The 13,830-nt window shown below is 30.1% G+C and overlaps 2 protein-coding genes across 2 annotated transcripts; both read right to left on the minus strand.

Annotated features, from left to right (window-relative positions):
• Window positions 1-620: 620 nt before the first annotated feature.
• Window positions 621-3,809, minus strand: LOC137832828 (cytochrome P450 71D10-like). The gene is made up of 2 exons (XM_068641183.1): window positions 2,873-3,809; window positions 621-1,334 (listed from the first exon to the last, which is right to left on the minus strand). The coding sequence occupies exons 1-2, from the start codon at window positions 3,776-3,778 to the stop codon at window positions 723-725; spliced, it is 1,518 nt and encodes a 505-aa protein (XP_068497284.1). The 5' UTR covers window positions 3,779-3,809; the 3' UTR covers window positions 621-722.
• A 4,749-nt stretch (window positions 3,810-8,558) lies between these two features.
• On the minus strand, window positions 8,559-10,945 carry LOC137832827 (cytochrome P450 71D10-like). The gene is made up of 2 exons (XM_068641182.1): window positions 9,977-10,945; window positions 8,559-9,263 (listed from the first exon to the last, which is right to left on the minus strand). Exons 1-2 carry the CDS (start codon window positions 10,880-10,882, stop codon window positions 8,652-8,654), a joined length of 1,518 nt encoding a protein of 505 aa, XP_068497283.1. The 5' UTR covers window positions 10,883-10,945; the 3' UTR covers window positions 8,559-8,651.
• Between the last annotated feature and the right edge of the window lie 2,885 nt (window positions 10,946-13,830).

The following is a 13,830-nucleotide window of genomic DNA, read 5'->3' on the forward strand; positions in this document are numbered from 1 at the left end:
AAGAAAGGACTTTCATCTTTTAAGTTTTACAATTTCTTCCTTTTTATTTTTATATATTTAAAATATCTTGTACTCATAATATATTGGATAGCTAATATATATTGAATTTGAATGTAATGAACCTTAAGTATGCATAGATTTCTTTTTATAGCTATTGTATTTACCTTCATGCTTCATATGCATGACTTATTATTTATGTTTTATTAAGTTTATTTCATTGAAAACTATTTTGAAAGAAATAAATTTAAGGTCATTATAAAATCATGAAATAAAAATCAATTTTTAGAAAAAAAAAATAATTAGTTGTTTTAGTGACTAAATTAGAGACTATTTTAAATACTAAAAAAATTGGTTTCTAAATTAACAACCAAATTTTTTCTACCAAATTTAGAATCTAAATAATTAGTAGTTAAAACCTTGACAGCTAATCATATACCAATTTAGAAAGCATTTAATAATAATATAAACTAATTTAGAAATATTTTTTTTTAGTCTTCAAAATAGTTTATAGTTATTATAACAACTAATTATTTTGTTTCTAAAAATTGTTTATATTTAATGATTTTATTTTATTAAGAAAATAAATTTTGAATAAATTAATAAGGTAAATGAAAGAATAATGATAACAACTCATAAAGAAACTTTTTATAAAATTCATAAGGTGGAAAGTAGTAAAAGACAAAAGTTAAATAGTTGATAACATAAAATTTGGACATTACATTTTAAGGTTGAGGAATGATGGGAATCAAGCAGAGGTCATTTTTTCTTCTAAGGGTAATTCCACCTGACTCAGTCATGTCAAGTTCATCATTCTTCATTTTGTTGGGAAGCTTCCAATCAAAATGGTAAAGTAATTGGGCAAGTGGCAACTCAACGTTGGGGATACCAAAAGTAATGCCTGGGCAGATCCTTCTGCCAGCACCAAATGGGATAAATTCAAAGTGTGTACCTTTGAAGTCAATGGAGTTATCAAGAAACCTCTCAGGTTTAAAACTCTGAGCTTCACTCCAATACTCAGGATTCCTTCCAATTGCCCAAGCATTGATAATCACTCTAGTCTTAGAGGGTATCTCATATCCATTGATTTGGCATCTTTCTCTACTTTCCCTAGGAACTAACAATGGTACAGGTGGGTGTAACCTCAATGTTTCTTTGATGATGCACTTTAAGTATATCAGCTGATGTAATTCTGTCTCATCCACGTATCCTTTCTCACCATACACTTTTCTCACCTCTGCTTGTGCTTTTTCCATCACTCCTGAGTTTCTTATCAATTCTGACATCCCCCATTCCACTACAGAAGATGAAGTCTCTCCTCCACCGATAAATATGTCCTGCAAAATATAAATTATTACAGGAGAGGAGGAAATAACATGAAGTATCAAGGAGGGTTCAAAATAAAATATAAAAAGTTCAAAATTATTATATAAAGGAATACACAACCAATATAGTATATAATTTTTAAAGGTAGTTAAAATTCACTTTTTAATATAATATCAAAGTAAAATAAAGTGTATCTTAGCAAGAGTTTGTTGGTCCTATCAAACCATCCGCTATTAAATCATCAATAAATGTATAGTCTCACATACAAGCAAACAGTGTCAATTTAAGATATTAGTTTTTTAATATAATATCAAAGTCAATTAAAGTTTATCTTAGAGTTTATTGGTTTTATCAAACCACCTGCTATTAAGTCACGTCATCCATAAATATATAGTCCAAAATACAGGCAACAACCTCAGAATAAGATGTTAATTTTTTTAATATAATATCAAAGTCAATTAAAATTTATCTTAACAAGAGTTTATGGGTTTATGATCATGATGGGGTTATTTTTTTTGCTTTTTACCAAAATGGGGTCTGTTTAAACAAAATTACAAATTTAGGCAAGTTGTGCCAATTCGACACGACTTCATATGCACAAATCGTCCCAATTAGGCACGACTTCTACATTGTAATACTGAAGTTGTGTCAACTTGGCACGACTTCTGCCCTGTCATATTGAAGTCGTGCCAACTTGGCACGACTTCCTGCCCTGTCATACTGAAGTCATGCCAACTTGGCACGACTTCTACCACGTCATATTTTTTTTTTATTGTTTATATATTGGGTAGTAAGTTATGTAATGTTAAAAATTAATTTGATACATAATTTTCTAAGAGTGTTAGTTTTAAGGAACAAAAAATTGGATAATCGTGTATGAATCATGTTTGACAGTAATGTAATACAATAATTTGATTAATTAAAAAATGAAGAAAATTGTTATTGAATTTAGAAATAAATAGATAAATAAAAATTTATTGTATTTGAAAAATAAATAGAGAATTATTGTTGTGAATTTGCAAAATAAATAGCTAGAGACAGAATATGTAATGATGATAAGAGATTAATTAGAACTAAACAAATTATGATGTGGCAAAAGTCGTGTCAAGTTGACACGACTTCAGTATGACAAGGCAGAAGTTGTGCCTAATTGAGACAATTTGTACATATGAAGTCGTGCCGAATTGACACGACTTGCCTAAATTTGTAATTTTTTTTAAACGGATCCCATTTTAGTAAAAAATAAAAAAAATAACTCCATGATGATCAAAAACCGAAAGTTTATTAGTTTTTTCAAGCCACATACTATCAAGTCACCTATAAATATATAGTTTCGCATACAAAATAACACTCTCAACATAAAATATTAGTTAAAAATTAAAATATTTCATAATATATAAAAAATTCATCTTATAAATTTTTAAGTATACTTAACATCTACTTTTTAATATATACATAGTTTATTTATATTTCTATTATTAAAAAGTAGGTGTCATGTTTGTGGGTGGAAAACATGTGAAATATTTGTCATGTATAGAGACACACTAACCCGGATGACCGCTTTAATGTTGTCGTCGGTTAAGTGAGTATCCGAGTCGTTATCCTGTTGATACTTGAGAAGAACATCAACCAGATCTTCCACTGCTTCCGACTCGCTGCTGCTTCTATGTCTCTGTCTGTGTTCGTCGATGATGTCTTGCAAAACCCTATCAATCTCTCTGTGAATTTTCTCAAATTTCACCTTCGCCATCATTTCAAGCACTCTGCTAGAAGGATAGAGATCAGCCACCGAAAACCCTCCCATAAGCTCCAATTGCTCCTCGATCTTTGAAATGAACACTCCTTGATACTTTCTCCTTTTACCAAAAGCCGCACGTGCCGTTATTCCGTAGGTCATGGGGTAAATGCTCTGGCTGAGATTAACAACGCACCCTTCACTTTCACCTATTTTCTTAACCAGTTCCGCCACCTCCTCTTCCCTTATTGACCGGAAAGATTGCACGCGCTTTGCGGTTAGTAGCTCCACCGTGCATATCTTCCGCACTTGCCTCCAATATTCCCCATATGGAGAGAAAACTATGTCAGTATTGTTGTAAGAAACTGTTCTAGACGATACAAGGTTGGGCCTGTCACAGAAATTAACATCATGTGTTTTCATAATCTCTTGGGCCATCTCTGGTGAGGTGATTATGATGTTGGAAACCTCTCCTAGTTTTAGGTGCATTATTGGCCCATACTTATCTGCAAATTTTTTCAAGCAGTGATGAGGAAGCAAACCTACAAACTGGTGTAAGTTCCCTATGAGAGGTAGTGTTCTAGGTCCTGGAGCTAAATTGGTGGATGAGTTGTTGGAACCCCGTTTTTGAAGTAATTTGAGTAAGATGAAGAGAAGGAAGAGAATGGAAGTAATTGAGTAAACAGAGAAAGGGTTGGCGTCGTGAACCTCCATGGCCATCTGATACAATGAATCCCTCAATCAAGCCTCCTATTTATGGAAAGATATTTGTCACTAAAATATGGTGTTTTTTATCCCCAGGATGTGGACATCATTCCTTGCAATTTTACAAAACAGATTATATTTATTATTTAAATTTAAATTTATAGAAAATATAATTACAATGTAATATAAGAAAAACACGTAATAATTGAGGCAGCCAAAATAAAATTACGGTACTTAAATCAATTTAGTAACAAATTAAAAAAAAAACATATGCATGTGTAGTGTTTGTATCTTTTGTGTATAAATAACTCTAACAACTAATTTTTAATTTGTGAAAAATGAGTTTTATTTTTCTAACAAAATTTAATTAATTTTAAATGAACCATAATCTCCTGCATCCTCGTACCTTCTTCTTTATAACACAATGTTTAATAGAACACTTTATCATTTGAAAGTTATTGAGATTATTTGTTGTATTCGATGTTATCAATTTTTTTAAGTTTTGTACTCCATATTTATATTTTGTTTTTTTTATGGATTTCGTCACTTTAAAAAAAAAAGTGAACAAAAATATAACAACTATGAGTAAAAACATCATAAAACTTATCTTAACCATCAACATCATCCACGACCATAAGTAACTATCTCAAACAAGCATCACAATTTGAAAATGAAGAAAAAGAGATCACACTTTCTCTCCCATACTCAAAAGAATATTATTGAAATAAATAAAAAAATATAGAAATACATTGATAAGATATGGAGGTGAAGTAAGAATTTGTCCTTTATTTTTTGTATGTTTTCTCTACCTTTCTTTGGTTCATTTATCTGATCCACTTGTTAATTGAAAAAAAAAAGAGTTGCATTGAAATGTTTATCGAAAACTATTTTTTTATGCTGAAAGGAATAAATTACACAAAATAAATAAAAGAAATCAAATTATTAACTAAATACGTATTATTATTATTATTTTATCTAAAATCTACTTAAATGTTATTTGTAGTATGTAGATCTTGTTTAAAATAGCTAAATATTTTATCACATTAATTGAGATAAGGTATAAGACGTTAGAACTAATATTATCTTTATATTTAATAGGATAAAAGTTAAACAAATTCTTTTCATTCTCGTCATACTAACCTTTCTTAATCAAGGCGGCACAATAGATTTTTCTACTAATTTCAATTTCAAGAATAAAAACATAAAAACTTTGAGAAAGGTTTATATGTTAATAAATAAGACGAAATAAATAGTACAAGAAGTGGATGCAAATAATTAGCATTATGAATGGTCAATGTTTATTTATTTATTCTCTAAGCATAAACTCATTGGCTCCATTTAAATGCCTTATCTTTTTTTTAAGGTGTAGTTTTGTTGGTAAAGGACGTCTTTGTAAAAAGTTAGAGAGAGAGAAATGACTTCTTCATAATTTAAAATTAAATCATTCACTAATTTAAATAAAAATTTAAAACAGTCATGTGAAATAAATTATATAAAATAATTCCAACTTATAATTTCTTTTCTTTACTATTTGTTCTCTCCTATAAATTATTTTCTAAAATTAAATTCATCCTCTTTATTTATAACTTTTTTTACTTCTATTAGTTCGTTGATTAAATATAAAGAAAATTATATTGTATGCGAGAAGTATATATTTTCTTTTATCTTTTCCTTATTTAATATATATATATATATATATATATATATATATATATAAAGTTCAGTATGACATATTTTCTTATTTTTCATGATTTAGTGAGTTTTACCAAACAAGTTTTCTTGCGTTAACCTTTATTTTTAATTAAGCATGTTAAAAATAAAATTGTATTTAAATATATTATTTGATTTAATGTTGGTAAAAATTATTTAAATTGATTGAGTATGAATATAGACATGTATAATAATTAACTTTTTAAATTGAATATGAGAATCAAATCAGTATCTATATATTTGATATATTTCGTTTTAAATTAATTTATTATTCTACTTAAAAAATATGTAATTTTAATTTATGAAGAATCATTCTCCTCTCTCACTCAATTATCTTTTATTTTTACATATAATATAATTTTTAATTATTTATCTTTTTAAGGTTTGATGTATTTATTTATTATCAATTGTAAAAAATCTCATATCATAAGCTATTTAATATAAATACAAAATACAATTATATCTTAAAATATTTTTTCTTTATTATAATTTTATTTATTTATAGTTAGTTAATTAGTAAAATAAAAAGTATTCAATAATAATGTACAACTTTAATATATTAAGATTATTGTTTTTTATAATTTTTTAAAATTGTATTTGGTTGAAAATCTAAAAACTCTAATAATAGAATTCTATATTTATTAAAATCTAATAAATAAATAAAATTATTCTTATTTTTTCAATATTAAGGTAGAACATATATGTAAACCTTTATTCTGAGTCGTTTATGAAAACATTTATAGAGTAATAGAGTTTTGGAAGGCGGACTAGATGATCAAATGAATTTATCCCAACCACATGAAACTTCTGGTTTCAAGAAAAAAGTCTTAGCCGATTGAAAAGTGAAACGACCAGACTCATATAAAATCCAATTAGGAATATCATGTTCCTTCCTAACCATGATATACTTATAAAAATGAGGCATTTGCTGTAAAGACAAAGGAATATTCCAATTTCAACCTGTCCAAAACTGAGAGACTGCAACCGGAATGCTAGTAGCACTATCAGATAACCCTGCAATATTTGCGAAAGAAGTAGTAAAACACCATTTTTTTTATAAAAGTTTTGATGTTAGGCATCACTATGCAACTTGACATATCAGCTAGGCTGACACCTCAAGTAACAACAATCATCTGCCATCACATGAAAAAAGTATTATTAAAAAAAAGAAAAAGAAAGAAAATACAAAAATATGGGGGGACTAGACCAAAACCCACATGTTAACAAAAACAATACATAGGTAGACTATACCTGTTCATAAAGAATTCTAAGAACAAACTAGATGGAAGTCTATTATACCAATGAAATGATTCTCTGTGAATGAACCCTAAATTAGCCAACTTATCAGCACATGCATTTCCCTCACGAAAAATATGAGTAACCCTAAACTTGATTGTCCTACAGAAATTAAGACTTAATATCCCCCCTACAAAAAATAAAAATGTCATCAGCATACAAAATATGAGAGGGAGTGAGATAACCTTTCAGACTAGCCATATTTAAAATCTTCTTATCATTCACAAGCTTAGAGATACCTCTACTAAGAACTTCCTCTACAAGACAAAAAAGTAAAGGAGACAATGGATCACCTTGTCTTACACCTCGACTGTAGGGAAAGAAACCCACCAAACTACCACTTATTCTGATAGAAAGCATAGCTGAACGGAGAATTGTACTAATCCAACTGACAAACGAGGGGTGAAAACCAAAGCGTTTCAAAACTAATAATAAGAATTTCCAACTCAGAGTGTACCATTTATCATTCCAGAAATTAATAAAAGTACATGTACTTGTACCAACAGTCCAAGAAGTATAATCAAGTATAGTAAAATAAAACTGCTTAATTCCAGGTCAAAGAGATGAGATTTATAAACCATTCTAAAGTCGTATTTTGATTTAAGAACCCTGACTTTCAAGAGAAAAGACCAAGGTATGTTGCTATAAGCAAATTTCCAAGCAAACTTAAGAAGATACACATTATTTTCATGACGAAGATTAATAATCTTCAAACCTCCATTCTCAATAGGAGAACAAATTGTATTCCAATTCACGGTAACTATGCCTTTTTTTTCAGAATATCACCAGTCCAAATAAAATTTTGACACCACTGCTCAACTTGGTTAAGAAGTGAAATAGGCCATTTATACATATTAAAACTATAAGTTAGAAATCCAGTAATCACTGTATTGACCAACTGAATCCGACCCATCATGTTAAGAGTTTTACCTTTTCAAGATGCTAGTTTCAATTTGACTTTAGCAGTCAAAGGTTGAAGAAATCGACTCTTTGGAGCACCAACAAAGTTTAACACTCATAAATAATTGAAAGGCAAACAACCATGACTACAAGAAAAAATGCATTGAATTTCGATGACAAATCATGCAGAATTATCCATTGGTAAAAAAACTACTTTTAAAGTATTAACACATTGACCATAAAAATCACCATATTGTCTCCTAAATTTCTTTATTCTCAGTTATATTTATTCAAGAAAACAACTTATAATTAAGAGAAAAATTACCTTATAGACACAAGAAGACTTTTATTAGAAGGAGAATTTTTTTTTTAACATTTTGTGAAATATTGGTTGCATTGTCTACACCTGGAACTAAAAGAAAAGACTTTCATCTTTTAAGTTTTACAAATTTTTTTATATATTCAAAATATCTTGTATTCATAATATATTGGATAGCTAATATATTGAATTTGAATTTCTTCATTTATTGATTTTGAATGTAATGAACCTTAATTATGTATATATTTCTTTGCATTTTAACATAGATTTGATTTTGAATGTAATGAACCTTAAGTATGTATATATTCTTTGCATTTTAACATAGATTTCTTTTTATAGCTTTTGTATTCTACCTTCATGCTTCACATGCATAACTTGATTATTTATGTTTTATTAAGTTTATTACATTGAAAAAATATTTTAAAGGTTATAAATTAATGGTTGAAGAAAGAAGGAATGTTATGTTAAGCATAATATTAGGTACATTAGTCATTCTTACATAAAATTTAAGATGTTTTTATTAAAAAAATTAAAATTTGAATAAACTAAATGAAAGAATAATGATGACAGTTGTACACAAAACTTTTTATAAAATTCATAAAGTAGAAAGTAGTAAAAGACAAAAGTTAAATAGTTGATGACATAAAATTTGGACATTACATTTTAAGTTTCAGGAATTATGGGAATCAAGCAAAGGTCATTTTTTCTTCTAAGGGTAATTCCACCTGACTCAGTCATGTCAAGTTCATCATTCTTCATTTTGTTGGGAAGCTTCCAATCAAAATGGTAAAGTAATTGAGCAAGTGGCAACTCAACGTTGGGGATGGCAAAAGTAATGCCTGGGCAGATCCTTCTGCCAGCACCAAATGGGATAAATTCAAAGTGTGTACCTTTGAAATCAATGGAGTTATCAAGAAACCTCTCAGGTTTAAAACTCTGAGCTTCACTCCAATACTCATGATTCCTTCCAATTGCCCAAGCATTGATAATTACCCTAGTCTTAGAGGGTATCTCATATCCATTGATTTGGCATCTTTCTCTACTTTCCCTAGGAACTAACAATGGTACAGGTGGGTGTAACCTCAATGTTTCTTTGATGATGCACTTTAAGTATATCATTTTATGTAATTCTGTCTCATCCACATATCCTTTCTCACCATACACTCTTCTCACCTCTGCTTGTGCCTTTTCCATCACTCTTGGGTTTCTTATCAATTCTGACATCCCCCATTCCACTACAGAAGATGAAGTCTCTCCCCCACCGATAAATATGTCCTGCAAAATATAGATTAATACAGGGGAGGAGGAAATAACATGAAGTATCAAGGAGGGTTCAAAATAAAATATAAAAAGTTCAAAATTAGTATATAAAAATTCACTTTTTAATAAAATATCAGAATAAATTAAGTGTATCTTAGCAAAAGTTTGTTGGTGTTATCAAACCACCTGCTATCAAGTCATTCATAAATGTATAATTTCACATACAAGGAAATCGCCTCAACCATAGAGATTAGTTTTTTAATATAATATCAAATTCAATTAAAGTTTATCTTAGAGTTTGTTAGTCTTATCAAACCACCTCCTATTAAGTCACGTCACCCATAAATATATAGTCTCACATACAAGATAACAACCTCAACATAAGATATTAGTTTTTTTAATATAAGATTAAAGTTAATTAAAGTCTATCTTATCACGAATTTATTAGTCTTTTCAAGCCACCTACTATCAAGTCATCCATAAATATATAGTCTCCCGTACAAGATAACACTTTCAACCTAAACATAAGAAACTAATTTAAAGAATAAAACATTTCATAATATATAAAATAAATCCAAACTTCACATTATAAATTTTTAATTAGAATTAACATCTACTTTTTAATATAAACATAATTTTATTTATATTTTTATTATTAAAAAGTAGGTGTCATGTTTGTGGTTGAAAAACATGTGAAATATTTGTCATGTATAGAGAGACACACTAACCTGGATGACCGCTTTAATGTTGTCATCGGTTAAGCGAGTTTCGGAATCGTTATCCTGTTGATACTTGAGAAGAACATCAACCAGATCTTCCTCTGCTTCCGACTCGCTGCTGCTTCTATGTCTCTCTCTGTGTTCGTCGATGATGTCTTGCAAAACCCTGTCAACCTCTCTGTGAACTTTCTCAAATTTCACCTTCGCCACCATTTCAAGCACTCTGCTAGAAGGATAGAGATCAGCCACCGAAAACCCTCCTATAAGCTCTAATTGCTCCTCAATCTTTGATATGAACACTTGTTGATATCTGCTCTTTTTACCAAAAGCCGCACGTGCCGTTATTCCATAGGTCATGGGGTAAATGCTCTGGGTGAGATTAACAACGCACCCTTCACTTTCACCTATTTTCTTAACCAGTTCTGCCACTTCCTCTTCCCTTATTGACCGGAAAGATTGCACGCGCTTTGTGGTAAGTAGCTCCACCGTGCATATCTTTCGCACTTGCCTCCAATATTCTCCATATGGAGAGAAGACTATGTTACTATTGTTGTAAGAAACTGTTCTAGACGATACAAGGTTGGGCCTGTCACAAAAATTAACATCATGTGTTTTCATAATCTCTTGGGCCATCTCTGGTGAGGTGATTATGATGTTGGAAACCTCTCCTAGTTTTAGGTGCATTATTGGCCCATACTTATCTGCAAAATTTTTCAAGCAGTGATGAGGAAGCAAACCTACAAACTGGTGTAAGTTCCCTATGAGAGGTAGTGTTCTAGGTCCTGGAGCTAAATTGGTGGATGAGTTGTTGGAACCCCATTTCTGAAGTGATTTGAATAAGATGAAGAGAAGGAAGAGAATGGAAGTAATTGAGTAAACAGAGAAAGGGTTGGCGTCGTGAACCTCCATGGTCATGGATATAATGGTAGATCTGGGAGAAGGAAGAACCGTGGAAGAGAATATGAATGCATAATCATGGCACGTACTTCTTTATTTATTTATATATATGGGAAGATATTGGTCACTCAAATGTGGTCTTGTTATCCCTACTTTGCCACCACACACAGTGAAACACATTCATTCCACATAAAATAAATAAATAAAAGAAATCAAATTATTAACTAAATACGTTTCTTTTTTATCTGAAATCTACTTAAATGTTATTTGCAGTATCTAGATCTTGTTTAAAAGAACTAAATATTTCATCACATTAATTGAGTCAAACTAATATTATCTTATATTTAATAGGATAAAAGTTAAACAAATTCTTTTCATTCTCGTCATACTAACCTTTCTTAATCAAGCCGGCACAGTAGATTTTTCTACTAATTTCAATTTTAAGAGTAAAAACATAAAAACTTTGAGAAATGTTTACATGTTAATAAATAAGACGAAATAAATAGTACAAGATGTGGATGCAAATAATTAGCATTATGAATGGTCAATGTTTATTTATTTATTCTCTAAGCAAAAACTCATTGGCTCCATTTAAATGCTTTATCTTTTTTTTAAGGTGTAGTTTTGTTGGTAAACGACGCCTTTGTAAAAAGTTAGAGAGAGAGAGAAATGGCTTCTTTATAAATTAAAATTAAATCATTCACTAATTTAAATAAAAATTTAAAACAGTTATGTGAAATAAATTATATAAAATAATTCCAACTTATAATTTCTTTTCTTTACTATTTGTTCTCTCCCACAAATTATTTTCTAAAATTAAATTCATCCTCTTTATTTATAATTTTTTTACTTCTATTAGTTCGTTGATTAAATATAAAGAAAATTATATTGTATGCGATAACTATATATTTTTGTTTTATCTTTTCCTTATTTTATATATATATATATATATATAAACTGTAAAAAAAAATTCAAAAACATTATTTACCACAAAGGGAATTGTTTCTACGTGTCACTCTCAGGGCACATCATCGTGGCTCTCTAAATGCACGACACGTAGCACATAAACCCACCCCATATTCACCTTTTCACTCTGATCCTCTGCATTCTCTCCCTCTCTCTCTCAGACTCTCTGCACACCATATTCACCTTTTCACTCTGACCCTCTGCATTCTCTCTCTCTCTCAACTACACACCACGCCTCTCACTCTCTTCATTCCCTCCACACACTAAACCCTTACTCTCTTCTACTTTCCCCTTCTCTTTCACCGATTTGGCAACTGCACACCTTCTGCTCATTGCCTTACCAACACTACAAATCTCTTCTTAAGGTATTTTTCACTTGGCGCGATTTTTGAATTTTGAAATTTTGAAATGGTTATCAAGATTGGTTTTTGAGAATATATAGGTACAAAGACCCATTCATATCTCATTTCCTCTTTTCATTTGCCGAAAAACAGGTGATTCTTTAATCATTTCTTTTCACTTCTGTTGGGTTTTGATGTATTTTTTATTCGCAAATGATGATTTTTTATTCTATGTTTCTTATGTTTTTCGTTGTTCTTGGGTTTTCTCATTGAAGTTTCAAACTTTGATTTGTTCCGAACATAAAAGGTGATACTTTTATCATTTCTTTCAATTTTTTTGGTGCATTTTCTGCCGTTTTATTTATGTTCGTGGTTCTATGTTTCTTATGTTTTTCGTTGTTCTTAGGATTTCTCATTAAAGTTTTGAACTTTGATTTACTCCGAACACAAAATGTGAGACTTTTATCATTTCTTTCAATTTTTTGGGTATTTTCTGCCGTTTTATTTATGTTTATGGTTATATGTTTCTTATGCTTTTCGCTATTCTTGGAGTTTCTCATTAAAGTTTCGAACTTTGATTTGCTCCGAACATATAAGGTGAGACTTTTATCATTTCTTAAATTTTGTTGTTACATTTTCTGCCGTTTTATTTATGTTCGTGGTTTTATGTTTCTTATGTTTTTCACTGTTCTTAGGGTTTCAATTGACAATGTTTTGGGTGTTTTTTCTGCAACTATTTTTGCTGTAGATTTTGTAGGAACTAATTGAAGGAAATAAGAAAAGACAAAAGGTTATAGCAACTGATTAAACGTAATTGCACAAAATTGCAAAACTAATCTTATTCATTTTTATTTACTCAATCATATATATAATAAAATTACAATTACTGGAAGCTATAAAATAGGAATACTAACAAGCCTATAAACTAACCATTAATGCAATATAACGGTAAAATAGTTTAAGGGTAATAAAATCATAATTAATAATAACAAAATCAGAATTAATAACCAACATCCTCCCTTAATTCTGATTTGGAACAACCTTCCCAATTTGATTCATTATATTGTTCTTCTCAATCGCCATCAATTCTTCATTCATAGTCTTTTGCCATTTGGGATGTTGAATGGCATCGGCAAGTCTCACAGGTTCTGATTCTGCAAGAAAAGAAAAGTGAACCAAATCTCCATTGTCATCAACTTCATCATCAAGATTTACTTCGCAATCTTGAAGATGTACAGGTTGTCGCTGCTGCCTTCTTGGTCGCTCCATCATAGTTGCAATTGGAGTTGCAACTTCAGGTTGAATTACAACTTCAGGTTGAACTGCAGCTTCAGGTTGAACTGCAGCTTCAGGTTGAATTGCAGATGCTTCAAGAGTGACTCCATCTTCCATATCATCATTCAAAATATAAATATATCGTTTTTTCGAATCTATTTCAGCTGCTGCATTCCATTGCCATTCCTCATTTTCGGCAAATGTAACATCACGACTAACAATCACCTTCTTTGTCATTGGATTGTACAGTTTGTATCCCCCATGCTTATATCCAATGAAAATGGTCTTCACTGCCTTATCATTCAACTTCGATCTTGCTGCCTTGGGAACATGAGCATAAGTAATTGACCCAAATACCTTCAAGTGTTGCACATTGGGTTTGAT

Source organism: Phaseolus vulgaris, chromosome 6, assembly GCF_000499845.2.
Source record: "Phaseolus vulgaris cultivar G19833 chromosome 6, P. vulgaris v2.0, whole genome shotgun sequence".
In the NCBI taxonomy this organism is placed as follows: domain Eukaryota; kingdom Viridiplantae; phylum Streptophyta; class Magnoliopsida; order Fabales; family Fabaceae; genus Phaseolus; species Phaseolus vulgaris.

Coding starts and splice junctions, on each gene's coding strand:
- LOC137832828 (XM_068641183.1), bottom strand. CDS start 3,778: ATGGCCATGGAGGTTCACGACGCCAACCCTTTCTCTGTTTACTCAATT. Junction 1,335..2,872: donor ACATTAAAGCGGTCATCCGG/GTTAGTGTGTCT, acceptor TATATTTTGCAG/GACATATTTATCGGTGGAGG.
- LOC137832827 (XM_068641182.1), bottom strand. CDS start 10,882: ATGACCATGGAGGTTCACGACGCCAACCCTTTCTCTGTTTACTCAATT. Junction 9,264..9,976: donor ACATTAAAGCGGTCATCCAG/GTTAGTGTGTCT, acceptor TATATTTTGCAG/GACATATTTATCGGTGGGGG.